The sequence below is a fragment of the Cardiocondyla obscurior genome, linkage group LG24 (genome assembly GCF_019399895.1).
Source record: "Cardiocondyla obscurior isolate alpha-2009 linkage group LG24, Cobs3.1, whole genome shotgun sequence".
In the NCBI taxonomy this organism is placed as follows: Eukaryota; Metazoa; Arthropoda; class Insecta; order Hymenoptera; family Formicidae; genus Cardiocondyla; species Cardiocondyla obscurior.
In genome coordinates, this window is record NC_091887.1 from 2,521,231 (window position 1) to 2,544,513 (window position 23,283).

At 38.5% G+C, this 23,283-nt stretch overlaps 3 protein-coding genes and 1 long non-coding RNA gene across 11 annotated transcripts in view; 2 read left to right on the plus strand and 2 right to left on the minus strand.

Annotated features, from left to right (window-relative positions):
• Positions 1–191: 191 nt before the first annotated feature.
• Positions 192–1,465, minus strand: LOC139111599 (uncharacterized). 2 transcript variants are annotated; one of them, XR_011547236.1, is made up of 4 exons: positions 1,207–1,457; positions 834–1,090; positions 473–714; positions 192–354 (listed from the first exon to the last, which is right to left on the minus strand). It is a non-coding gene; the product is annotated as an uncharacterized lncRNA (long non-coding RNA). The 2 variants fall into 2 exon arrangements; XR_011547235.1 differs by lacking the exon at positions 192–354 and having other exon boundaries at positions 366–714; positions 1,207–1,465.
• An 886-nt stretch (positions 1,466–2,351) lies between these two features.
• Positions 2,352–7,787, plus strand: Rubicon (run domain Beclin-1-interacting and cysteine-rich domain-containing protein rubicon). The gene is made up of 9 exons (XM_070672114.1): positions 2,352–2,818; positions 3,075–3,256; positions 3,398–3,549; positions 3,680–3,863; positions 3,953–5,526; positions 5,753–5,935; positions 6,022–6,204; positions 6,281–6,434; positions 6,526–7,787. The coding sequence occupies exons 2-9, from the start codon at positions 3,077–3,079 to the stop codon at positions 6,724–6,726; spliced, it is 2,811 nt and encodes a 936-aa protein (XP_070528215.1). The 5' UTR covers positions 2,352–2,818; positions 3,075–3,076; the 3' UTR covers positions 6,727–7,787.
• A 590-nt stretch (positions 7,788–8,377) lies between these two features.
• The window catches only part of Cycb3 (cyclin B3), a 102,892-nt gene continuing 87,986 nt past the window's right edge, over positions 8,378–23,283 (minus strand). Inside the window, exons 1-7 of one of the 7 annotated variants that reach the window (XM_070672119.1) lie at positions 14,116–14,313; positions 12,930–13,184; positions 12,435–12,740; positions 11,894–12,355; positions 11,640–11,795; positions 11,136–11,416; positions 8,378–11,025 (exon numbers count right to left, since the gene is read on the minus strand). In XM_070672119.1, coding sequence (XP_070528220.1) covers positions 10,974–11,025; positions 11,136–11,416; positions 11,640–11,795; positions 11,894–12,355; positions 12,435–12,740; positions 12,930–13,139 — 1,467 coding nt within the window. In that variant the 5' untranslated portion in view covers positions 13,140–13,184; positions 14,116–14,313 and the 3' untranslated portion in view covers positions 8,378–10,973. The other 6 variants (XM_070672117.1, XM_070672120.1, XM_070672118.1 and 3 more) reach the window with 6 other exon arrangements.
• Positions 14,439–21,861, plus strand: Pex1 (peroxin 1). The gene is made up of 17 exons (XM_070672113.1): positions 14,439–14,604; positions 14,737–15,126; positions 15,458–15,673; positions 15,763–15,877; positions 16,129–16,506; positions 16,591–17,173; positions 17,270–17,484; positions 17,751–17,907; positions 17,998–18,160; positions 18,423–18,582; positions 18,751–19,073; positions 19,192–19,256; positions 19,350–19,409; positions 19,549–19,735; positions 19,809–19,982; positions 21,490–21,602; positions 21,710–21,861. The coding sequence occupies exons 2-17, from the start codon at positions 15,034–15,036 to the stop codon at positions 21,780–21,782; spliced, it is 3,075 nt and encodes a 1,024-aa protein (XP_070528214.1). The 5' UTR covers positions 14,439–14,604; positions 14,737–15,033; the 3' UTR covers positions 21,783–21,861.

The window sequence follows — 23,283 nt, forward strand, 5'->3', positions numbered from 1 at the left end:
CTCATCTATCAGTGAACTTAATTGTATTATCAATGAAACATTAAATCGTTGCTCTTCAGTTCAACTGATTTGACTGTGTTGCATATCGTTTCCTATTATGTAAGAGCTATGAATATCATTAAGGTCAGCTTTAAGCTTTCCGAAGATCTTTAGATAACTGGGGTCTAGAACTACAAAACAATTAAGATATATGCAAGACATTAAATTATTAATTGATTCTTTCGTTTAACTCACTCGGTACTGCAAGAATAATACATAAATTAAATTAATTGAGACGCAATTACAAACTACGAAAAAGAAAGAGCTTGTGACTTATCAATCTGAACTGCAGCGGAGTTGAAGAACTGCCGGTGACTGTAACATAAAATAAAAAATATTAATGTAGACATGACGATATATCAGTTAATAAATTTAATAAAAAAAAAGGTAAAGGTTTTTTCTAAAGATTTTATATAAAAAAATTTATATTTACCTATAAGTTGCTCCGCCGATGCAGGATGCCCCCCGGGCCTGCTCCTCCTCTCAGATGGGACGTGACGAGCCATCCTTCCGCGCACAGGAAACTCACGAACGCGCCCGTGATTTTACATTCGCGATAATTATTGATGACTTGCGCGCGATATTTTTCGGCACTGCTGTAAAGAGAAAATCCTGAAAACAAGTTACTGACTTACCCAATCTGCATACAGCGGAGTTGTGGAATTCTGCCGGTGGCTGTAACATAAAGAGGAAAAAATTAATGTAGACGTGCCAGAAAATTAATAAGATAAATAAAAAAAAAAGGTAGAAATTTTTTTTTTAATAAAGATTTAATTTTAAAAATTTATGCTTACCTATAAGTTGCTCCGCCGATGCATGATGCCTCCTGGTGGGCCTGCTCATCCTCTCAGATGGGACGTGACGAGCCATCCTTCCGCGGCACTGGAAACTCGCGTACGCACTTCCGTAAAAAAAATATACGTAAGAAAACGTCCGCACACTTTTCGGCACTCCCGGAACGCCCGACGAACCGGCTGCGGTTCGTATATTTATTAATATCGGCGAACGGCACTTTTTTTTTTCACTGCACTACAGCGGAGGTCCTCTTGATCTGTAACAGAAAATATAAAAAATTATGTTGCAGATATTAAATTAATTAAATAAAAAAAATTTAAAAACGTTTTCAAAAATCTGAAGACTTAATTCGGAACAAAAATTGATAATTACCCTGGGGTTGCTCCGCTGGTGCAGGATACCCTTCCTGGGCCTCCTCCTCCTCTCAGATGGGATGACTCGAGTCGTCCTTTCGCGCACTGGATACTCGCGGGATTGTCTATCTTTTGAGCCTCCGGTTGACTCTCGTCGGCGGAACAAACGACACCGAAAACGTCCTCTAAGCGGCGAATGAGACGAGTCGCGATATTAAATGTTCCCCGCGCACTGAACACTCGCGGGATAGTCTACCTTTTGAGTCTCCGGTCGACTCTCGTCGGCGAAACGAACGACACCAAAAACGTCCTCTAAGCGGGGAATGAGACGATTCGCGATATTAAATGTTCCCCGCGCACTGAACACTCGCGGGATAGTCTACCTTTTGAGCCTCCGGTCGACTCTCGTCGGCGGAACGAACAACACCGAAAACGTACTGTAAGCGGCGAATGAGACGAGTCGCGATATTAAATGTTCCCCGCGCACTGTACACTAGCGGGATAGTCCACGACACTCCCGACCGTCTCAAATCCTTGAATTCGACACGAGAAACGGGCTACGACGCACGGATGCCTCGGCATTTTCGTGTCGAACTCGACCGCGTGCTCGCCGTGACCTCGAGTAGTACGCAGTTGTTGTCGAGTTATTCTCTCGCGCACTGGACATTCGTGAGATAGTCCACGACACTCCCGACCGTCTAAAATCCTTAAATTCGACGCGAGAAACGGGCTACGACGCACGGATGCCTCGACATTTTCGTTTCGAACTCGAACCGCGTGCTCGCCGAGACCTCTAGTAGTACGCAGCAGCACGAGTCACTAGTTAGTTACCAACTCACAATCAGGCGATCGATGGAGCGCTGTGATTGGTCGGCGCGCTAGGGTTTTCTCTCACCCCAGACGAGAGAACCAATCAGCGTCGATTTTAAACGGCAACTATAAAATCACGATTTAGGCATAATACCAATTTTTTACAGACATAATTTTTTACTGATAAGATAATTTGTTGCTAAAAATTATTAAATATCAGTTTTTTTTTAATGAAAAAATCAATAGTAAATAATGCGCTTTGTAATGATGTAATACCAATAAATTTTAAATACCAAAATTCTAAAAGTTTATTTTATCTCTTGCAAAAATTCTCTCTCATTTTTCGACTTCAAAATAATAGTGTTCTCGCTATTGCAACAAACCCAATGCGCCGTCTCGCATAGAGACAACACAAATAAGTGATTTATCCTTGTTTAATATTTTATCTAAATTATCGGCGTTGATAAATCACGATTATCGACAAAACTGTAGCCGAGACGCCCGAGATCGTGATTCGGCGGCTCCGTTTCGTTAAAAACGAGGTTATAAATCGTGGAAGTCTCCCCCCTTTCTATCGCAGCTCCAGTTTCACTGATCCGACGACTGTAGTGCGTGCGGTAACTTGGCAGTAACCTATAATTGCAATTTAAACAGCGATTCCGATTCGGGATAGCTGAAACAAATAGCTATCATTAATGCATTCATGATCCAGCGCAGCGGGAGCTGCCCGCCCATCGTCTCCTTATCCCGCGGGCGGTGGCGACGCGAAAACACGTAATCCACTTTAGTATTAGATCATTTGACGCGTGCGAGCTGACACGGTGAGTAAACAGTGATGATATCATCTTTCGCCTTGGGCGCGATTGAACGCTCGCCTGTTGTAGTTTTAATAATTTCATTCAATCCTCCACTTTAATTTATAACCACTTGCTCGATTAAAACCTGTTACTCTTGCACAAAAAATGCAGGCTTTTCTCGCCCTTTGATCATTGTAATCGAGTGCGATTGAGTAAATACAGATTTTGAGGGAGATTATATATGATAGCGAGGAGTATTAATAGCTTTTGTTTTTAACAGGCATGTCTGAAAATACTCGAGAGAAGGAGCGGTGGCAGCTCCTTCATAGTCTTAGATCTACCGTGGAGGGCCTGCTGATTGATGGGCTGTCCAATGTATGGGATGTTTACGGTGGCCTAAATCGACTGCACAATATTATGGAGCAGATATTTAAGCACGGCTGTCGTATATTTGATCCTAATGTTAGTTTCTTATTTTTAAAACTGTTTGCTTTATTAAAAATCTTGTCATGTAATTTTTGTAACTGTGACAATGATAATAATATAATTACTTGAAAATTTACTGCGAGATTCACGTTTTAAATAAGTACTTTTTTTTTTTAGGGTGAACCAGATTGCTGGATATTTATTCAAGGACTGAACTGGCTTCAACCATCTTTGGCGACGTCGCCGATATTATTGGAAAGTGATGATTACCTATGCAATTTGCCGACTAGAATAACATCTAAAAAAGACATGTTGTGGCTGTACAAAAGGTAAATTCTTTGTTCTTTACTACATTTGTAATATGTATAGTTATATATCAATGCAATATGCCTTTGGATGTATTGATATCTTAAGCTTTCTTATCACAACCGGGGAAACATTGAGAGCTCTACTTTACAGTTTAGAGGGCCACTCCCTGTCACATAAATTATCATGGCTTTTGTCAGATAAGGAGCACTTGCTTTCTTGTCTGGAGTCATGGGCCTTCCTTTGTCAAGAAAACCTAGCAGAAGCGACACTTTTATATTTACGGGCAGTTGAAAGAAATCATCCTGTACTGCTCGCAGAAATCGATCCCTGCTTGGTAACTTTTAGAATTTAAAGTCATTGCTTAATTGAAATATATTATATATGGTAGGTTTATATAATTATTTCTTAATTTATATTTTGTAGTTTTTGCCGACATGGATATCTCCTAAAACGAGCCCTAGACGACATCGTCGTTCATCCTCCTACCCGGTAAATTTGTCTGGTGTTAATTGTATTTTGCCACGTGACAAGAAGAGCATGTATGTTCTTAGACGTCAATTAAACCTTCTGAAGCAACCTTCGACGCAATCTGTATTAAATGACACGGACAGCACTGAGAATCAAATATCAAAAACCATACAAGATGTCACTGACAATGAGCCACAAAAAGATTGCAAGATCGACAACGTGTCCTTAAAAACATGGAACAGTTTACCCGCTTTGGCTAAGAGTAGCGGAGAAAGTTCAGCTTCAATTTCGCCGACAATTCAAGAAAACACCAATAGCAACAATAACAATAAATCTCGCACCGTTGAATTGGCGGAGATTATTAATATTAATTATTCAGATTCGAAACAGCCCGTTGATTTAAACACAGATGCAGCAAAGCCGAAAACACCTGCCAGAAAGACGAGAAGTCGAACGAAAGTTAGACATAGCCGGAATAAGAAAGCATCTGAAAATTTGGAAGCTTCCTCGGACGTTCACGAAAAAACTAAGAACACGATTGAGGAGACGCAGCCGATTGCATTCGCAGAATCAACGGAAGCCAAATTGCAAGATCAATGGACAACGCGAAAAAAGACGTCTTTTTTAATAGGCTCGGCGCCTGATTTTACGGGCTCTTGGAGTATGGAAGTGGAGGGTCAGAAAGACATTCGTACTCCGCGGAAAAGTTTCATGGAAGACGGCGGCAGTAGTGTGCAGCCGATGGCGACTGGTTATTTCCCACGTCCGGCCGAGGGCCAGAGTTTAACTAGCTTTTTGTCGTCGGCACGATTTTCGCGCGCTCACGATGCCGAGCTGGATCGCGAAAACGCACATTTCAGCGTCTGCGAGGCGATGATTGCTGCCATCGAGCAGGTCAAGTGCAATCGGTTGCAGCAGCATTTGTTGGACGATGTGGTCGACGACGAAAGCGACGAGGAGATCAACCGGTTAAAGCAACGAATCCGCCTGCGACGCCGGCAACGTCAAGAAGAAAAGTGCCGAGGTAGAGGCTGGAGTCGCAGCGACTTGTTGAGCGATGGCAGGACCGACACGACTACAACCACCGATCAGAGCGTCAGCCCGTTATCCACGTCCTCGGGTACCTCCTCGGGCAACGTGTCCACGGAAGATTCCGAACTGGATGACGAGCGGCGGTTGAGAAACGGCGGTGTGTCTACGTCGATTGCGTCATCGTTCTCGGATGTAGAATCACGCGCGAGCAGATTTGCCACAGACTCCAATGTAAGCGAAAGTAGTGTGTCTGCTGAAGGGGTAGCTCTATCCCTTATCAGTCGTTTCAGTGAGAAACAGCTACCAAGAGCGAGCGAGCTACAGTGGTTAGTCTCAGAGAAAGATGCGCCACAATGCTTATTACCAATGCCGAAGAGTTGGCCCGTTAGTCCTGACGAAGTCGAGGTTGAAGACGCGCGGACTATTCCGTTGAGAGGGACAGTCGAATGGGCCCCGCCGCGCCCGCAGATTATTTTCACACCTCATCCACCACCTATGTAAGTACAAAGAAAAAATTAATTTTTATGCTATAATTAATTCTATAATAATAAATTTTTTTAATATCTTTATATGTAGAATTTTGTAACATATAATTAAGATTATATTAAATTTTATTGCGTATAAAGGCATTCCTTTATTTTCTTTTATTTTATTATAAACATTTTTAATTTATTATAAACTTTTTGTGGTAATTTTACTTAGCTAGTTAATTTTTTTTTTTAGAAGAAAGACGCTGATAGCGAAGCAGAATTATAGATGTGCAGGTTGTGGGATGAAAGTCGCTGTGAAATATGCCAACCGATTTCGGTATTGCGAATATTTGGGTCGATACTTTTGCACGGGATGTCATACAAACCAGGTGGCATTTATACCGGGAAAAATTTTATCAAAGTGGGACTTTAATCGGTAGGATACTTAATTTTTTTAAGAGCTGTTCGTCGAAAATGAACGAAGTATTTCGATGTTTCTTTAATGTTTTTGATGTTTTGTAGATATCCTGTATCAAATTTTTCATATCGATTATTGGATCAAATGATGACAGATCCACTATTTCAAGTGAACGATTTGAATCCGCTACTCTACCGACGAATAAAGCAATTAGACAAAACGAGACTCCTGCGCACAAAGTTACTTTACTTAAAAGATTTTTTATTCTTATGTCGATTTGCAACCAGGTAAATTTTAATCTGTTTTTATAATATTATGTTGTAAAGATATGGTAGTTTGATGTCGTTAATTTTTACATTATAGTATTCAAGATGTATTAAAAAAAGATCCAATTTACATCATAAACGATCCACATGTGTATTCAATTCAAGACTTCATAAACGTCAAACTTGGTGTACTACTTGTTAAATTGCAAGAACTCATTGAAATTTGTTATGCGCACATCGCAGATTGTGAGGTATTATATATATTATAATTAAAAAATAAGATATTTATTAATTTTTAATTTAACTTAAAACCATTTCATGTATTTATGTATTCTTTTTCAGCTGTGCCAAGGTAGGGGATTTGTTTGCGAGTTATGTTGCTCTAAGGACGTGATATTCTCGTGGGATCTCTCAAAAGTGATACAGTGTGAAAAATGCGGCGCGTGCTTTCATATCGACTGCAAACAAAACTCTGACAAGCTTGAGTGTCGTCGATGTAAGAGATTACATGCTAGACGAATTTCAAGGGACGAGAAACCCTGACAAATGACGGAAGCGTTCTTTGTCGCGCTATTCAGAATGGGATATGTGTATTAAACGTAATAAGCCATTTAAATCTAAAAGATATCTTATAAAATTTCCGGACAACACAAAATTCTAAAGGACATTAAAATTTTATAGATATCTTTTAAATTTTTATGTTGCTTAAAATATTATTCTCATCTGTAAAATATATTCAGCAATACATATTTACGAAATTAATACGAATTCCTTGAATATCGTGTTTAGACGCGATTTGTTAGATATAACAAACTGAAAGTCAATTTATTCGAGCTTAATTATGACTTCTAACATATTCGATGTAGGAGACTGCGAGACTAGTTAAGGGCGGACTATAAGTTATATATTAAATTGGACAAATATGATTATTAGAGGTAGAAAACCGTAGGTCAAATTTTCTTTAGTCCTTCATTATACTCTTGTAACTGATAATACTATTTGTGCCTCAATTTCGATAGAAGGAAATTGGATGAACGAGACGTACATTATAACAAAGACTGAAGCATTGTGATATACATGTCATACATGTTGAATTTCGAATGTTTGAATCTTTTTTTTTTTTCAAACAATCTTTAAACGAACATTTACAGAATCTTTTAAACGTCCTCTGGATGCTACTTATTGTTAGAAATGTATCGATTTATGAAAAATCTTAGAGATATATATGAATCAAATAATAACTCGTTAAAAAAATCTAAACATACACACACACACACACAACTTAATTTGTGTGTTAAACATGTAATGAATTTTCTTGATAGTCTTACACGTACATTTTTAACATTTATAAATATTCGAGCACAGCGAACGTAAACAAAAAGTATTATTTCTTTCAATTTATTTTATAGATGGTAATAAGAATCTTGAGTCATAATTTTAAAACTCTAGATTACTGATTAATGTAAATTATTATATTAATAATGTAAGGTTATTATGTAAAAATCTAATTTAATAATAGTACGTACGTACCTGATTTTTATTCAATTAAAGCTTGTATTATATCAAAAGCGTACACATTTAGATTAAATAAGTTTAGTAAGAAATTTTGATATTTTTTGTTCTGTTACATTCTTTCTCGCGACATAGCTCTAATTATTATCGTAATTATTAGTAAAACGTTTATAAGAAGAAACGTGTAAAATATGTCAATAAAGTTATCAAAGTTAACTGCTTAACATAAAAGAAGTCATTAAAGAGTTTACATTAGAGATGACAGAGCGCGCGCGTCATTAGATTCAGACATTAGTTAATTATATATATTAATAATTAAAATTAAGTGATCTACAGTCAATGGCGTGTTGCCGGTTTACTTACATTTGTATCTTCCGGTTAGGTTAAAATATTTTCCGTCCTTCCGTCCTTCCTTCCTTCCTTCCGTCCTTCCTTCCTTCCTTCCTTCCGTCCTTCCTTCCTTCCGTCCTTTCGTGGCAGTATTCTGGATTATCTCGACGTGTTGTAGCCTCGGTTGTAGCACTTTAAATCACTTGATACTACTTATATTACACTGCTTTCTTTTTTTTATAATTACTATCACTATCACTAATCACAAAATGTCCGTTCGTCACCGAATTAACAACGTCGACACTAATTCGTACGCTATAACAACAATTAACGATAACAAGATAATGAAAGATTTCTTGTTCAATTATTTTCACATTTTATTAAATTATATCTTATTTATAATGCACATACACACATCTTTGATCTTAGCGTAATAAACGGTAATTTATTGAGTAGAAAAATATATTAATTATATACACACTATCCTAATTTAGCTCAAATTTTATGAATATGTTATATAATATATGGCTTATACATATAATATATAACTATTACATTTTTAATTTTAATTTAAATTATGACATTTTATATACAGATGAACATCTGCGATTGATTATATATGTACAGTATTATAATTTTTATGAAATTTACTCTTTTTAAGGTAACTAAAAGTTAAACAGGACTAACTTAATGTTCTGAAGGTGGGCGCGTTCCATTATCATATTTTTTTTTTACCGAGAAAACTAATCAATATATACCGTAAACAATTACTGTGTGTATTATATTAAGTAAACGTAAAATTTCTTTGCTCCACTTTTGTCAAAAAAATATATTTACAATATTCACCGTATATTTAACTCATATTAAAAAAAAATTCTTTTTGATTTCATACTTCTTCGCATTAAAAACATGTAATGCTCTGTCTTATATATCTTTTTTAAATTATTTAAAATGTAAATGATATTGATAACATAAGTATTATATAGATTTTATATTACAAGAGTGCTAAATAAGCATCTCCTCGTCAAGCGCACGAATGCGAGAAATTCATTTCAGATATAAAAGTTGTCCAAATTAAAACGTCCGTTATAGACGATTCATTCCATTCTTTATGGTAAGCCCTTCAGTCCTTTGCCTTAGAGGATTTCGTATCCACCCTATATTTAGGGAGAAAAAAAAATTTCACGACATGTACACACATTTCTTTTTTTTTTGTGACATTGTAAACAAGTGTTAATATCACAGATAGTTTTCGTATCTATTGACGTTTCTTTTCTGTAGTGGAGTGTTAATTATAAAATTAGATCGTTACATGTATCTATCCTCTAAGGATAAAACAAGATCTTTAACTAAATTTTCACGTTATTAGATCTGCGATAAATATTTCATTTTTAATGCATGATCGTAACAGAAATTTAAGTTCCTTATCTAACAAATCAAATTTTATTCAGTCTATGTACAATCGGGCTTCCGCAGTGTATTTTTTACCAGGATTCAATTTATTTTTTAATAAAATCCTCCTGTTTTTTCGTTTTTAATTATCTCAAAACAAATGTATTGTCAATGTTGGAATATGGAGACTGGAAAAGAAAAACGAGGAAAACCAAGCCATGATCATGACGAGGAAAAAAATAGGGAGGCCTAATTGTAAATGATGATTGACGAAAACAATTATAGATAACAACGCGCCACACCTCTTTACATAGCAGTGCTTTCAGTGAAATTAATTACAAGGCAGGCTAAAAAGCAACGCGCATCTGGTGAACTATTTCGAAAAAAAAGATAGAAGCAATATGTTGCGTTTATTCGGTTATTTTTAGTAAATAAATCAAATTTGCTTAATTAATTAAATGTTAACTCGTATGTTAATTTAATACACAAAATTTAATGAAATTTAGTTATTGTAGAGTATTATTGTTATTCGAGGAATGAAGGATCTTCAAATAAAATTTTATAAGTATCATCTCAATTGATGTAAAATTATGATTTAAAGTCACAATATAAGACGTTGTGACAGATATATAAAATATTCAATTTATGTTGATGAATCTAACGTCGTGCAATCGCATTTTCCTCAATTATAAAGATGTGCCTTATTCTTATATCGATGGCAAAGTTAATAAATATATGTTAAACTTTTTTTTTAATAATTTGTTTTTTTTAACAAGGGAAACATGTAAAAAAATGTTTTTTTATTCTATTTCTTTGTATGAATTTCGAAAATATACATCTTTTTATTCGCGAATAATTCAACCACACGTGCATTACTTTTCAGTCTACTCGCGTATACGAAAAACAACCCAACGTGAAGACTCGGGTTGAAAATTTATATCGCAAAAGGTATAACAGCGTGGCGCTAAAATAAATTTTTAATAAAAAAAGAAAAAGAATTAGTAAAATGGTTTATATAAATAGCAAAGACGATAAAGGCTATAAAGAGATGTAGATAGATATATATAGAGAATTAAAGAGAAAATAGAGACCACGTTATATATAAATATAAATAATGAATGATAAAAATAGATTTGTTTTTCACAGTTAAACTGATTACACTAGTTTAGAATTAATCTTTTTTAGTCCATTGGAAAAAGAAAGATAAATTTTAATTTAGTACAGTCAGTTTAGCCATAAAGAATAGACCTTAGGAATCAATATGCTATCCAGTGTACCCGTAAAACGCGGTGAAGTTTCGCGACAAAACTTGTTGACGTGCATTTAAAATTCCTGACACTTTTCGCCCTATGTTCCACTCATTATACAATTTAGAGAGCAGCATCGCTATTCGTATGCTAACAATTATTAACATTCAAGCTATTCAACAATTTATACGCGACTAGTCTTATTCCCTAACGCTATGTAACCAAGATAACTCATTTTCTGCACTCATACTGAATTTCACTGTTATGATTTACAAGTTACTTCAGTATTCTTAATTGTAATTTTTTTTTTTATATGTCTAAAGTTTCTTTTAGAGGCAGTTTTGCTACTTCAAAGAAAATCCTAAAATGCAAATAAAATGAAATAAACATTCGTTATTCATAAAACAAATAAAAAATAAATATATATTTATGTATCGATAATGTTAATATGTATATAAAACGGTTACTTACTTGTGGCTATATTTGTTGTGGACAGTCTTTAATGTTTCTTTGTGCTTCTTATGCAGACTCTGATTCAAAAGATTGCAAATATCTCTTATGTCGTCAAGTTTATAACCACTATAATATTCTAGCGTTGGGTTCCATCCTCCTAGATCCTTCATTAGCAGTGCTAGTAGCAATGCTGCTGCTGCCATTTTACTGTCGCTAAATCTGATCATCGTATAATCCATCAAAGAATGTTCCAGTATATACCGAGCCAAAGTTAACGTGGCCATAGACACCTTGGTACACTATTTAAAAATGGTAATAATTAAATTAGAGTACATTTATATTTAACACAAATAATTTAAATCTAATTTCAAATATTAGAAGAAAATCAATGTTTTCTTTTCAAAAGAATTAATTTCATAAAAGAAAAAAAATGTATATTATGTAATATATAAATTAAAATTTTGGAATCGAAGAATTTATGGAATACACCTATAAATTTTATAGAATCTGTGTATTGCTTACCCTAGCATAACGCCGTAAAAATCTATAAGAAAGAGGTATTCCCAGGTCAAATTTGACTACTTTTAAAACATTTATTTCCATTTTGATCAGCTCCCTTTGCGAGTAAGCGCCGTCACATATATACAAAAAATCTTCTATCATAGGTGGTACTCTTTCCTAAAATCATAATTAAGATTAAATTGTTATTAATGAGCTTACTGTTCTTTATCATTTTGTCGGGCAAAAATTTATAATAATATACTTATAAAACATACGTCAAATTTGCTTGCTATGAAAAGACTCGCAGCGCCGAGCAATTGTAGAGTCTCTTTCCCGACTGTCACTTTTGTCAGATATAGATCGACCAGTTTTACTGCCAGATACAGAGTCTCGTGATTCAACTCAAACGACTCTTGTACTTCGACCATCCAGTCGACTAGTAGTGCTCTCATCCATTGCGAAAGGCACACTTGCCGATTCATATAATCGCCAACAGGGAATAGGCGTTCACGTTCTTTTAAGTAATTGAAAATGTCCATCGCATAGTGCGATACCTGATACGGATCTAACCAATTTTCGACATCGAAATCCCAGGGAACACCTTCAGGTAATTTTGTTACAGGTATGGCGTTCACTAAAGAGGTAGTCGAAATTTTTTTCTCGGCAGGTGAAATCGGTTCTTTTTTTTCGACTTTCTCAATTAACTTCTCTTGTTTCTCATCTATTTTTTCATCAATCTATATATCAAACAAACCAAAATAAAATAAAGTAATAATGTATACAATGTTTTCAATAAAATAAAAAAAAATTAATTACTTTATTACTGCTCCTACGAGTCCTTTTCGTGCTATCTGTAATATCTTCCAAAGCACTGATGTATAACGAACTCTCCTCTGATTTCTCTAAATCTGCACTCCGTCTATTTACAATTTTGTTGTTAGTAGTCTCTGCTTTATCATCTTTTTTGATAATCGGTTTAATACGAGTGACTGGTTTAGCTTTTGCTACAACTGGAACAACATCAGTGGATTTTTCTACAGCAACATTGTTTTCACTTGGTTTGGCTTGAGTAGTTATCTTTTTTGTTGGATGGTTTTGTCCTCCCAGCGATGTAGTAATAGCCTATAAAAAAAATTAAATATGATTAGAATAGATATGATTAAATAAAAAAAAAATGTGTATAATTGTTAATTAAATTATTACAATGCTGTAATAAAAATCAGATTGTAAGAGCCATTGTAACTTAACCACTGAATTAAAGTATAAATTTACATTTTAGTAAAATAGATACAATAATTATGGAATACTTACGTTGGTAATATTTGCAAAAGCGCATCTTTTATTCGTTTTCTCTTTAAGTGGCGAAACATCTGCTTTTCGTTTGGCACGAGTTTCTCTGGCAGCAGCTGGTTTTAGTACATGGTTCAATACAGAATTTTGACTCCTAGTTGTTATTCCTTTTCTCAAAGATGCAGCGCCGATTTGTCTATTTTTTTCGAGTAATACTTTAGGGGGTGCCATTTTGTGGATGATGAAATTTCAATGCCTCTGTTCCTTATCTGATTGCTATTGTTCACAAACATATATAACCAAGATATATCATATAATATATTTTATATATTAATCAATTTAACTTACAAATTTTATTAAACATAATACTACAAGATCTTTCAGAAACAAGATGATTCTCTTTCAGAAATGAGATACCTTTATTTTATTGAAAAATATTTCTATATAAACATATTTTTTAAGAAACTTTATTATCCAATTTTATTCTTTTGCTTCTAACATCATACTCTGAGATAATATTAATAAATAAATGTGAAAAAGTGACTCTTTGTACATTCTTTAGTGACTTTAGTGAAGTCCAAACGATTCATAAATAAATCCAATTAGTTGGAGTTTCTCCAAATTAATTAATTAAAATTCGAATTAAATACCACAAAAGAAATACAATAAAATTATAGAAACATTGTACATGCCCCTAGAACATAAGGAATTCTCAAGACCTCGCTTTTAACTGAAAACACACAAGTCTACCCATACGGCTCCTTAATACACAGAACCTGCTCGATGTGAAAAACCGCGTATCTCTCGGCGAACCGTACTTAGGGAACCTCCGGGTATATCGTGGGAACAAAGCTGAACTATCCCGCCTTCCATCAACGTAAAAATTTCCACGGCTTTCTGTGACGAATCCCTCGGTCTTTCCCAAAACTCTCCGTGCTCGGAAACGGCACGCCGAGATGGAAAACGCGGGAATCAGCGGAGCTCGTCGGGATTCACCACTGGGTTTCCTCGCGAATTCGTTACCTTCGACGGTTACAGGAACGACTGCGGGCGGTTGCACCGAGTTCTCGCGAGCGTGTGGAAGATCGCGAGCAAAATATTTATGATACGCGCGAACGGGAGGATGAGGTGTCGCGAGGGTGTCCGGCCGTTTCGCCGGGTGCGATCGTTCGGCACGCGCAGAGGACGTGGCTACTTACGTACCTACCGTCACTCCGAGATCCTTGTGTGTATATGCGCGAACGGCGAAAGGTCGCTCGTTCACAAGGCTCTCGCATGCCACGCGCCTACGTATGCCCAGTGCAACGTTGGTGCGTTCTCCGTTCGCGCGTCGTTCACTCGCGTCACTTCGTCGCCGGGATGATGATTGCTCGAGTTGACGTTGGTTCAAACTCACAGTTACAACTGATCGCCGCGCGTCCATTGGCCGACGCCGCAGCCCGAGCCAGCCAATCAGAGCGCCGTCACGCGCCGCGAGTGACTTCGCGCAATACTTCACGCAACGCTCGCACGGTAAAATCGCGTTATATTCAGTCTCGGAACGTAATCGAAGTTACAACTGCGTTGACCCTTTTTTATTTTTTCTCCTTTCGTTCGATAAAATGCATCTCGAGAGTCTTGATTTAATTCGTTATCTCGACGGAGTGTGCGATACAGCCGGCGGTTAATTTTCCCTGATTTCTTCTACTTACTCTTGGTACTTTTCTTTTATTTGACTTTGTTTTCAGCATGCATTTTGCTTCTTTATTTTCTTTAAAACAAAATATATATTTTTTTTAATTATAGTTTTATTGTAATATTTTTGTGCACGGTCCAATTTATTTTTCAGATAGCTGCCGCACGTTTTCCTAATTGGGGTTATAATGATTGTAAACAAACGTCGCGTGGACGTTTTGCTCGGCACGTAGATTTTTTACTGCTCTATCGTACCCGACGCAAGATGCTAATTATCGGTGCAATCAGAGTCAAAGTCCCGCCGAAGTAACCTTCCATCCTCAGTTGGAGCACAGAAAATTACGGTAGCTGCCTAGTCATCTGAAAAGTTCATCGGGGTAACCTTTTCGGAGTCGCGCGCTGTCAAGATCGCGCGTTTTGTTCATTTCATGGAGGTGCGATTCACGCCGAGATGCAGCACGAACGTCTCGTCGTGAAATTCGTTGCGGCGAACAATTGCTTCGCGCATCTGTCGGCTACGTGGACACGCCGCTTAGAAACTAAGGTTAGTAAGGTTAGTTTTATCGTAATTGATCGATCGAAGACCCTGCCGTGAAATCTCGACAGGCCAAATGGTGCCATCTAAGCACGATATAATAAACTCGGCAGCTGATAATAAGCAAGAAAATGGCGGTCGATAAAAACGTAATTATGAAATATATTTATTTGAGAAATATTTCAAAGAGCGATTTAAAGTTTAATCGACCGGTTTGACGAACTCGCGCCTGGCGAAATCGGGCCGTAATTTATAAAATAATTTCCAACGTTAATTAATATTAACGCGACCGTTGCGAATTATCCCGAAAATGGTTTTCACCACGACGATCTAATTTCAGGAGAACGTGATTGAAATGTCGCACGATGGGAAGAAGTATTATCTCACCTGCGTTACTCGCATTAATGACGACGAGACGTTATGCATTGGCGCCACGTTCGCGAGAAGTTTGAATGTCCAGGAGGGAGACCAAGTGTTCGTCTCCTCTGTGAAAAACGTTCCCTCATTGAGCAGCGTTAAAGTTGCCCCTCTTACCCTGAGCGATCGTGAACTTCTGGTACGATATAAGTTCTCATATGTATGTACATGCACGTCGATTTACGCGAATGACATATTAATGGATCGACTGTCCATGTTCGGCGACAGGAATTGCAAGTGGAAAGGGTGCAGTCGACCCTCTTGAACCAAGTGAGAATCGTCGCGAAAAAGCAGCCGATTGTGGCGTGGATATCTAAGTTTTCCTCCGTGACTTTTGTTGTAGGCAAGTTACTTGTATTTTTGTAATATTACTCGAATATATGGAAAATGTTATTATTGAAAAATATCGCTGTCAAGTAATGGTTGGATTACACTCAGCTTTTATTGTATTATTTTAATACCGTTGTTATTAATTGAGAGAGTTGAATTTGAGACGGAAACGAAAGATTTTATTGGATAAAGCTACTCGATATGCTTATATAAATTATATAAATTAAATGTATTAAGAAAATATATCCTGTATATAATTTTTAGAGGGTTTAGAGCCGAAGTTCGAGTATGGACTGCTCGAGGAGTTCTCAGAGGTGCACGTGCTCGATGCAATTGGGAGTACAGAGATAAAGAACGTAGCTGAAAAGGAGACCGCAAAGATAAGCAGCCCTTTGGGCAAAATCCTGCCTTATTTTGCTAAAGGAAAGGATCATCGCGACTCGAAGGACGACGTCGCGAATTACGCATTACTGCAGAGCTTTCGTCACAGAAGCGCGCCTCGCGTCTTTCGCGTGTGTCCTTTGCCGGAGTTCCGGTCTTTCGATCAGTCGAATGCTCACGATGTAATCCTGCGATGTCCCTGTCATGTTCTAATTCCGAGAAGGTGCTTACCGAAAGGCGTAAGACTGAACGGAACAATGTGTAAATTTTTTATATATCAGAATATTTCGCTTTTTATTGTAATTGTAGCTAAAGCAATCGATTTATTCTTTCATTCATTTGCAGGTAAAATTAGAAAAGTGCCAGAGAGTCGACAACACGTTAACGTCACCAGCACAAATTTCCTGAGACCCAACGATTCTTCTTTCAAGCAGCCGCAAGAGCTCGTCGCAAGAATTTACATCCTCGAAGATACTTTGGGCGAGTGCTCCCCGTCATTAGACCGAGAATATTTCGACCTAAACTCGATTCATTCCTGCGTTTACGTATCGGAGAGTCTGAAGATCACTCTGGGATTGAAAGTCGGAGGCAAAGTGATCGCGCAAGTGATGGAGAATAACGAGCGTCCGACGCCGTCATCAGTGAACGTTTTTCCATTTGAACAATGTGTAACACCGGAAGTTTTCGAGAATTACGTAAAATTTTACTCGAGACATGAGCCGCTGCTGCTCAATTCGGGTATGACAATTTTACTCGACAGCGGGGAACGGTGTGGCGTGCAAATTTTACCTGCGGATTGCGATTACGCAGTAATAGACGAAAAAGACGTAAAAGACTCGATCGCTTTTGTTCCGTCGGATCCGAGTAATGAAACAATTTCTCTCAATCGTTCCGAAGAGAACTTGAAGATGGAAAAAACTTCCACTAGGTAATAAAATACACGGTACCGTGGTATCGTTAGTTCTTTATTTAGTAGAATAAATTAAACTTTTACGTCAAATATTTATGATAAAAAAATGTGCAGGTATATGGAAAGTGCTCTCAAAGATTGCGAGATCGCGCTTGATCTTAGTTTGGGTTTAAGAAGAGCGGTGGACCTTCAGTACGATCGCGAGAATATTCTGATCTGTGGTGACGTGGGTTCCGGCAAGACGACGTTCTGCAAAATGCTAATCGAGCGTTATCACGAGGCGCCGTGTTTCGTGCACACGCACTTGATTGATTGCAGGTCGCTGAAAGGTAATATCAACAACTGCATGCAATTAGCGTAATTTAATTGGGAACATCGTGACAAATTATGATCTTGATTGAAAATTCAAACCTTTCAAAGAGTTTCAAACGCAAATCTTGATCTTCTTTTCTCGCGATAATATTTTTTTTAAAGTTTTAAGTGTTCTCTGTTTTTAATTTTAATAAGACACGACAAAAATAATTAAGAATGTAACTTGACATCATATTAATTCTTTGTTTTATGATATTTATGAAACACAGCAATTGTTCATTAGGTAAAAAAGTAGAGACAATACAAAAGATTATTACGTCCGCCATGAGTGAATGCGTGTATTATCAACCGTCTATACTGTTTCTGGACGATTTGGAGAGCATTACCAATGCGTCATTAAATGATGAGGAGAATACGATAGATACAACGAATGCTTCCAGGTAAATAGAGATGTTTTTATAGATTAATTTAACTTGAATGGTAAAAAGAAATACAGAATTTCCGTATAATCTTTTCATAATCAATTTCAGAATTACCGATATGCTGATTAACATCATTACACAATACCAAGAATTTCATTACATCTCAATCGTCGCTACTTGTGTCAACGTGAGTAAAATCGGCTCGAGACTACGACCAGCTAGGGGAGCGCAATTTTTTAGGACAGTCTTACAAATCCCGAATCTTGAGAAGGTATAACTACTCTATAATTAATACGAGCAAGCGAATTCAAGAGTTTGCCGCGAAAAGAAAATGTTAATTGTATCAAGTTGTTTAATATTCTGCACGTTCATCCTTTCTTGGTGCTACTGATATGTTGTTTGTTGTTGCATTTCCCGATTAACGCGCTTTCGTATTTCCGCACCTTCTTAATTAAATTCCCCCTGTCCCGTATAAGTTGGGATGTTCTCCCGTTGATTTCTGCGTAACACTAACTCGTGTCGTGGCTAACCAGGTGGATAGAATCGATATTTTGCGATTAACGCTCGAGGACAAGTTGTGCGTGCCCGGAGACATGAATTGGAATTACTATGGAAACAAGACCGAGGGCTGGATGCCTCAGGATCTCGTTGACTTGGCGGAGAGGGCACGGTTCGTCGCGTGGAAGCGTCATGGTAACGAGATAGATGAATAATCATAAAAATATTAACAAATACTGCATTAAGTTTGAATAAAGAAATAATTACCAATAAAAGTAAGCATTTTTATACTTAGCAAATGTTTTTTTCAATTTGATTTTTATGAAAATTGTTGTCATGTTTATATATTTTAATTTATTTAAGCGGCAGAAAAATTGAAAGCACCAATTATCGTGACGGAGGAGGATATTAACACCGCGTTGAAGAATTGCATGCCAATGTCTCTACAAGGTGTGCAATTGTACAAAAGCGGTGGTCACTCTTGGTCCGACATCGGCGGATTGATAAACACGAAAAACTCTCTCACGGAAATTCTACAGTGGCCGCTTAAATATCCTGAAATCTTCAAGAATGCCCCGATAAAGCTACAAAGCGGCGTACTGTTATATGGGATGCCAGGTACTGGAAAAACGATGCTGGCCAAAGCTATCGCTGGCGAGTGTGGCGTGAATCTGATTAGTATTAAGGTGAGACAGATAATAATTTTTATTTTATTCTTTGTCTCTTATAATTTTACGTCTTTTTTTTTTTTTAATAAAACTAATTTAATGTGATATTTTTAGATAATGACGAGTTTAATTTCAGGGTCCAGAATTGCTTTCAAAATATATAGGCGTCAGTGAAGAATCCGTGAGAAATGTATTCGAAAGGTAATAGTTTCTTGAAAATTTTTTCATTTTTTAAATATTACATTTGGACTTCGTATGATTTGCGGTTTTTAAAAATCAATTTTATTGTTATAGAGCCCGACGCGCTAAACCGTGCGTTTTATTCTTTGATGAATTCGACAGTCTTGCACCCAGGTAAAAACTACAGAACAAATAACCATGCAAACTTTACTTATCTAACTTTCTATTCTAATGTTAATAATATGATAATAGTAACATAACTAATATATTAAATCTTGTATTTATTTATACGCGTGGATTTTATTTTAATTAGACGTGGACACGATAGCACTGGAGTCACCGATAGGGTGGTGAACCAACTGCTGACGCAACTCGACGGAATCGAAGATCGCGAGGGAGTAGCGGTCGTAGCAGCGTCTTCGAGACCCGATTTGTTAGATCCGGCTCTCCTAAGACCGGGGCGTCTTGACAAGTGTTTGCACTGTCCTTTACCGAGCGAGGTGATAACAACTTTGACAATACAGCACGGTTATTTGTTAATTGTTCACTAATAATCTTCGTTTTTTGTTTTAGTTGGAAAGGGAAACGATTTTCGCGGTTCTCTGCGGCTCTCAAAGCGTAGACACAGCCGAGTTAGATTTGAAGATACTAGCTCAGCTTACTGACGGATTCACCGGAGCTGATATTAACGCGGCGATCACTACGGCGAAACTATCGGCGTTCGAGGACGCCTTGACGACTGCAACGGTTAATATAAAGCAATATTTTTAAAGCGTAAAAAAACTGTTCTGCGTATTTAATTAATTTCAATGAAAGGTATCGAGGCACGAGCGAATATAATCAAAGTAATCGAAATTTTAGCTTTCGTGATCGATCTTTTAAGTCGTTATGATGATTCGAGATCTCCGGTAAAACAGATTGCATCGCTAATGACCGAGCTGTTTCGTCGTTGCCTGTTGTCGTTGTCGCGATGGTGTCTGTGCAGCGCCGTAATGAAAAGCGCTTCTCGCGCGACTCCCGAGAATCATTTGTAGGGTAGCTTCCGAAGTAAGATAGTGCGTAATGACGATAATATCGTTAGGTGTGCACCCTACGGTGTGCGTACGGGGGTGTGCTTGGGTGCGGATCGGGGAACGGGTAAGATCGAAGGGGGAAGGAGAAAGAGAGGGCTGCAAAGGGGGCTGTAGGTGCCGCCATATAACCGAGGAAACGTAGACCAGGTTTATTAGCACATGGTGCCGAGAGCGTCGGGCGACCGGGCCACCCCCTTCGGCGCTTCACTTCATCCTCCGACCCACCCTATGCCTCACTGAACGTCGAGGGGGTTATTATCTTATGCGTTATAATGATACACGGTTTAAGGCCTGCAGCGGTCCTGCAAGATCGAAAGCCAGACAGCCATTCCGCTAGTTACGACGCTCGTTAGACACGTCTTCCATGTGTCTATCGTCTAACCCAGTAATTACGTACGCTCATTTATTTATTAATTTATTTTAGTAAATTTTATTAATTAAATATATAGTATAAATATTCGTGATATCTTATATATTTATATATTTTATATTTTTCTGACACGTTTACTGTTTCGTGACAAGTTTTCGTTCTCCGACTTTTATTTGAGACTGCAAGAAGTGGAATTGTTTAGAACGCGTGGTTTCAAATTATTACAGAGATAAGTGTAAAGTCAGCAGTCATTTTATTAACGCGTATGTGTGCAACCGATCGAATTGATTTGAATTAAACGGGCCTGCGTTAAAAGGTTGAGAGCGTCTTCAAGGTATATGCGAGGGAATGAGTGGCGCGCTCACGGGAAGCTAGTAATTAATACGCATCGGAGAAAACGAAGTTATACGGCGGCACTTACCTCCCGGAAGAACGCGAGTATCCAAACTGTGCGTCTAATTAGCGAGTGAGTTTCCGGAGAGCGCGACGCATCCCGGAGCGAGCGAGAGAAAGATACAGAGATAGACGGAGAAAGAGAGAGATGGGAGGAGGGGGAGAGGCGCCTTGCTTGTGATAAGTGATTATGCGGATAGGAGCTGGGAGGGTGGTCTTCCGAGGCGCTGCAGATTGTGCTTAACTCCAATAATTAATTCAAATCGCTGCTGTTAACACGCAACATTAAGCTTTCGCCATATTTTAAGACAAACTCGGCGGTACTTTTTCACGCGGTTGACACAACGAATACTCAGGCGTGGATTACGTGCTTCGAATACGCAATTATATTATATTATATTTTGCTTATCGATTACAGGACGGCGAAGTCAATGCAGCTGCCATCAAAGTTACGCAAACATGTCTCGAGGAGGCTGTTAGGTCGACGAAGCCGTCCTTGTCGATCACAGAAAAATTAAAATACGCCAAAATGTAAGTTGATAAAAATTGACGGTAATTAGAGCGATAAAAAAAATCTTGCTTGAGCTATGAAAGATCGAAATCGTATTATCACAATTAATGTTGCTTCTTTTTTGCAGTTACGCTCGGTTTTCCAAAGGGGATAACTTCGTGGAGGACGTGCTGAGAAATCAAAAGGTGACGCTGGCATAATATAATTTTTTTTCTAACCGAGGCTAAAGCTTTTTAAAGAGAAAGAATACTTTGGTATTAAAATGTATTTGGCTTCTAATGCGTTTCGTTAACTGGATCCTTCATTTCGCCGCGCGTTCACGGGCCGAAGAAATCAATTCCGAGTGAGAATCTACATTCACCCGCGAATGTAGCTCGCGGTAGAGATTTTACCAAGGTAAACCCGATGGCGAACCGCGGCTGCAGCTCGCGGAGAGGGCGCGAGCTCAAGCAGGCGGATGTCGCGCCGGGGCAAAGTTAAATTAAATCACGGGCGAAGGCAGCTAATATTGTAGTTTATCTGGCGGGACATTAGCGCGGTGAAATATGCGCCTCCTTCGCCCCGGCGAACTTAAAATCAAGATCTTAGACGAACTTCCCAGGCTTCCCCCCTTCCCCCGTCTCTCTCCTGCATACCCCGCCGAGAAGCTGAGACGTCGACGCCGGCGCGTCCTTCCTGCTAAGTCGCGCGTGAAAATACTAATTATTATACCGATTATTAATACGAAAAGTTGCCCAGCGTTAAGTCGACAAGCGCGAGCAGAGTCGCGGCGGAGTTTCGCGAAGGGAGAGGAATGGCCGGAGGGGAATGCCGCGCGAGAGCATCCGGATTATGCTTTCGTGCTCGGAGGTGGAGGTAAAGTGGACCTCGACCGAGTCCAAGACCGCGTCGCGCAGCGACAGATAATGAGTTTTGCCGGTGTAAACGAGGAAATGCGGGATGTAACGTCGCCATATTGCCGTTGTGCATGGAACCGCGCCGGGTGTTTCGCATCGTCGTTTAGTTCGTACGTAGGGATGACCGCGTTGCGTCATTGTACGGCCGAAGAACGTGGTTGAACATGGTCGAAAGGACCACCCGGAGAGCATTATCTTTAGGGTTAAGCCGCGGAACGGCAGAAGAAAGTCGTGCGACGCGAGAGGGATGCTCGCAGCGGAGATGATGGCGACGACGACGACGACGAGGAGGAAGAAGCTCTGCTTAGCATAAAAATGGCCAATTACCTGGCTAACAAGCGACACGAAGAGAGAGAGTGAGAGCGAGAGAGCTGTTGGACGACGAAGCCGGCTAACTCCGTTAGCGCCTCTCCGCCCGCCGAAGGAGATTAGTTAGCGTAAATGCCGCCGGTTGACGCATTTTTATTCCTGATTACCGCTTCTCGCCGCGCTAATCCCATTCGCGCCGGCGACATTCGGGAAAACTCGACTTCGCGCCCGGCAACAAATTGCCGTTCTCGAAAAAGAACGAAGGAAGGAAGGAAGGAAGGAAGACACCGGGGCTGCGAGGGAAAGGTGTGTATATAGGCGCAGCAATATAAAGGAAATAGGCTGTTATTTAGGCAAGAATTAAGACCCGAGGCGGAAACGTCGGCTGGCCATATTGGAGAAGGACCTAGTATCCTAAGGATCGACATTCTTCTTTCATAATAGCGCCTTTCATCACGGCCTCGCCGAAAATGTAACTCTTGAAACAGAAAGGTAA

Coding starts and splice junctions, on each gene's coding strand:
- Rubicon (XM_070672114.1), top strand. CDS start 3,077: ATGTCTGAAAATACTCGAGAGAAGGAGCGGTGGCAGCTCCTTCATAGT. Junction 3,257..3,397: donor GTCGTATATTTGATCCTAAT/GTTAGTTTCTTA, acceptor TTTTTTTTTTAG/GGTGAACCAGATTGCTGGAT. Junction 5,527..5,752: donor ACACCTCATCCACCACCTAT/GTAAGTACAAAG, acceptor TTTTTTTTTTAG/AAGAAAGACGCTGATAGCGA.
- Pex1 (XM_070672113.1), top strand. CDS start 15,034: ATGCAGCACGAACGTCTCGTCGTGAAATTCGTTGCGGCGAACAATTGC. Junction 15,127..15,457: donor CACGCCGCTTAGAAACTAAG/GTTAGTAAGGTT, acceptor ATCTAATTTCAG/GAGAACGTGATTGAAATGTC. Junction 17,485..17,750: donor TGATTGCAGGTCGCTGAAAG/GTAATATCAACA, acceptor ATTGTTCATTAG/GTAAAAAAGTAGAGACAATA.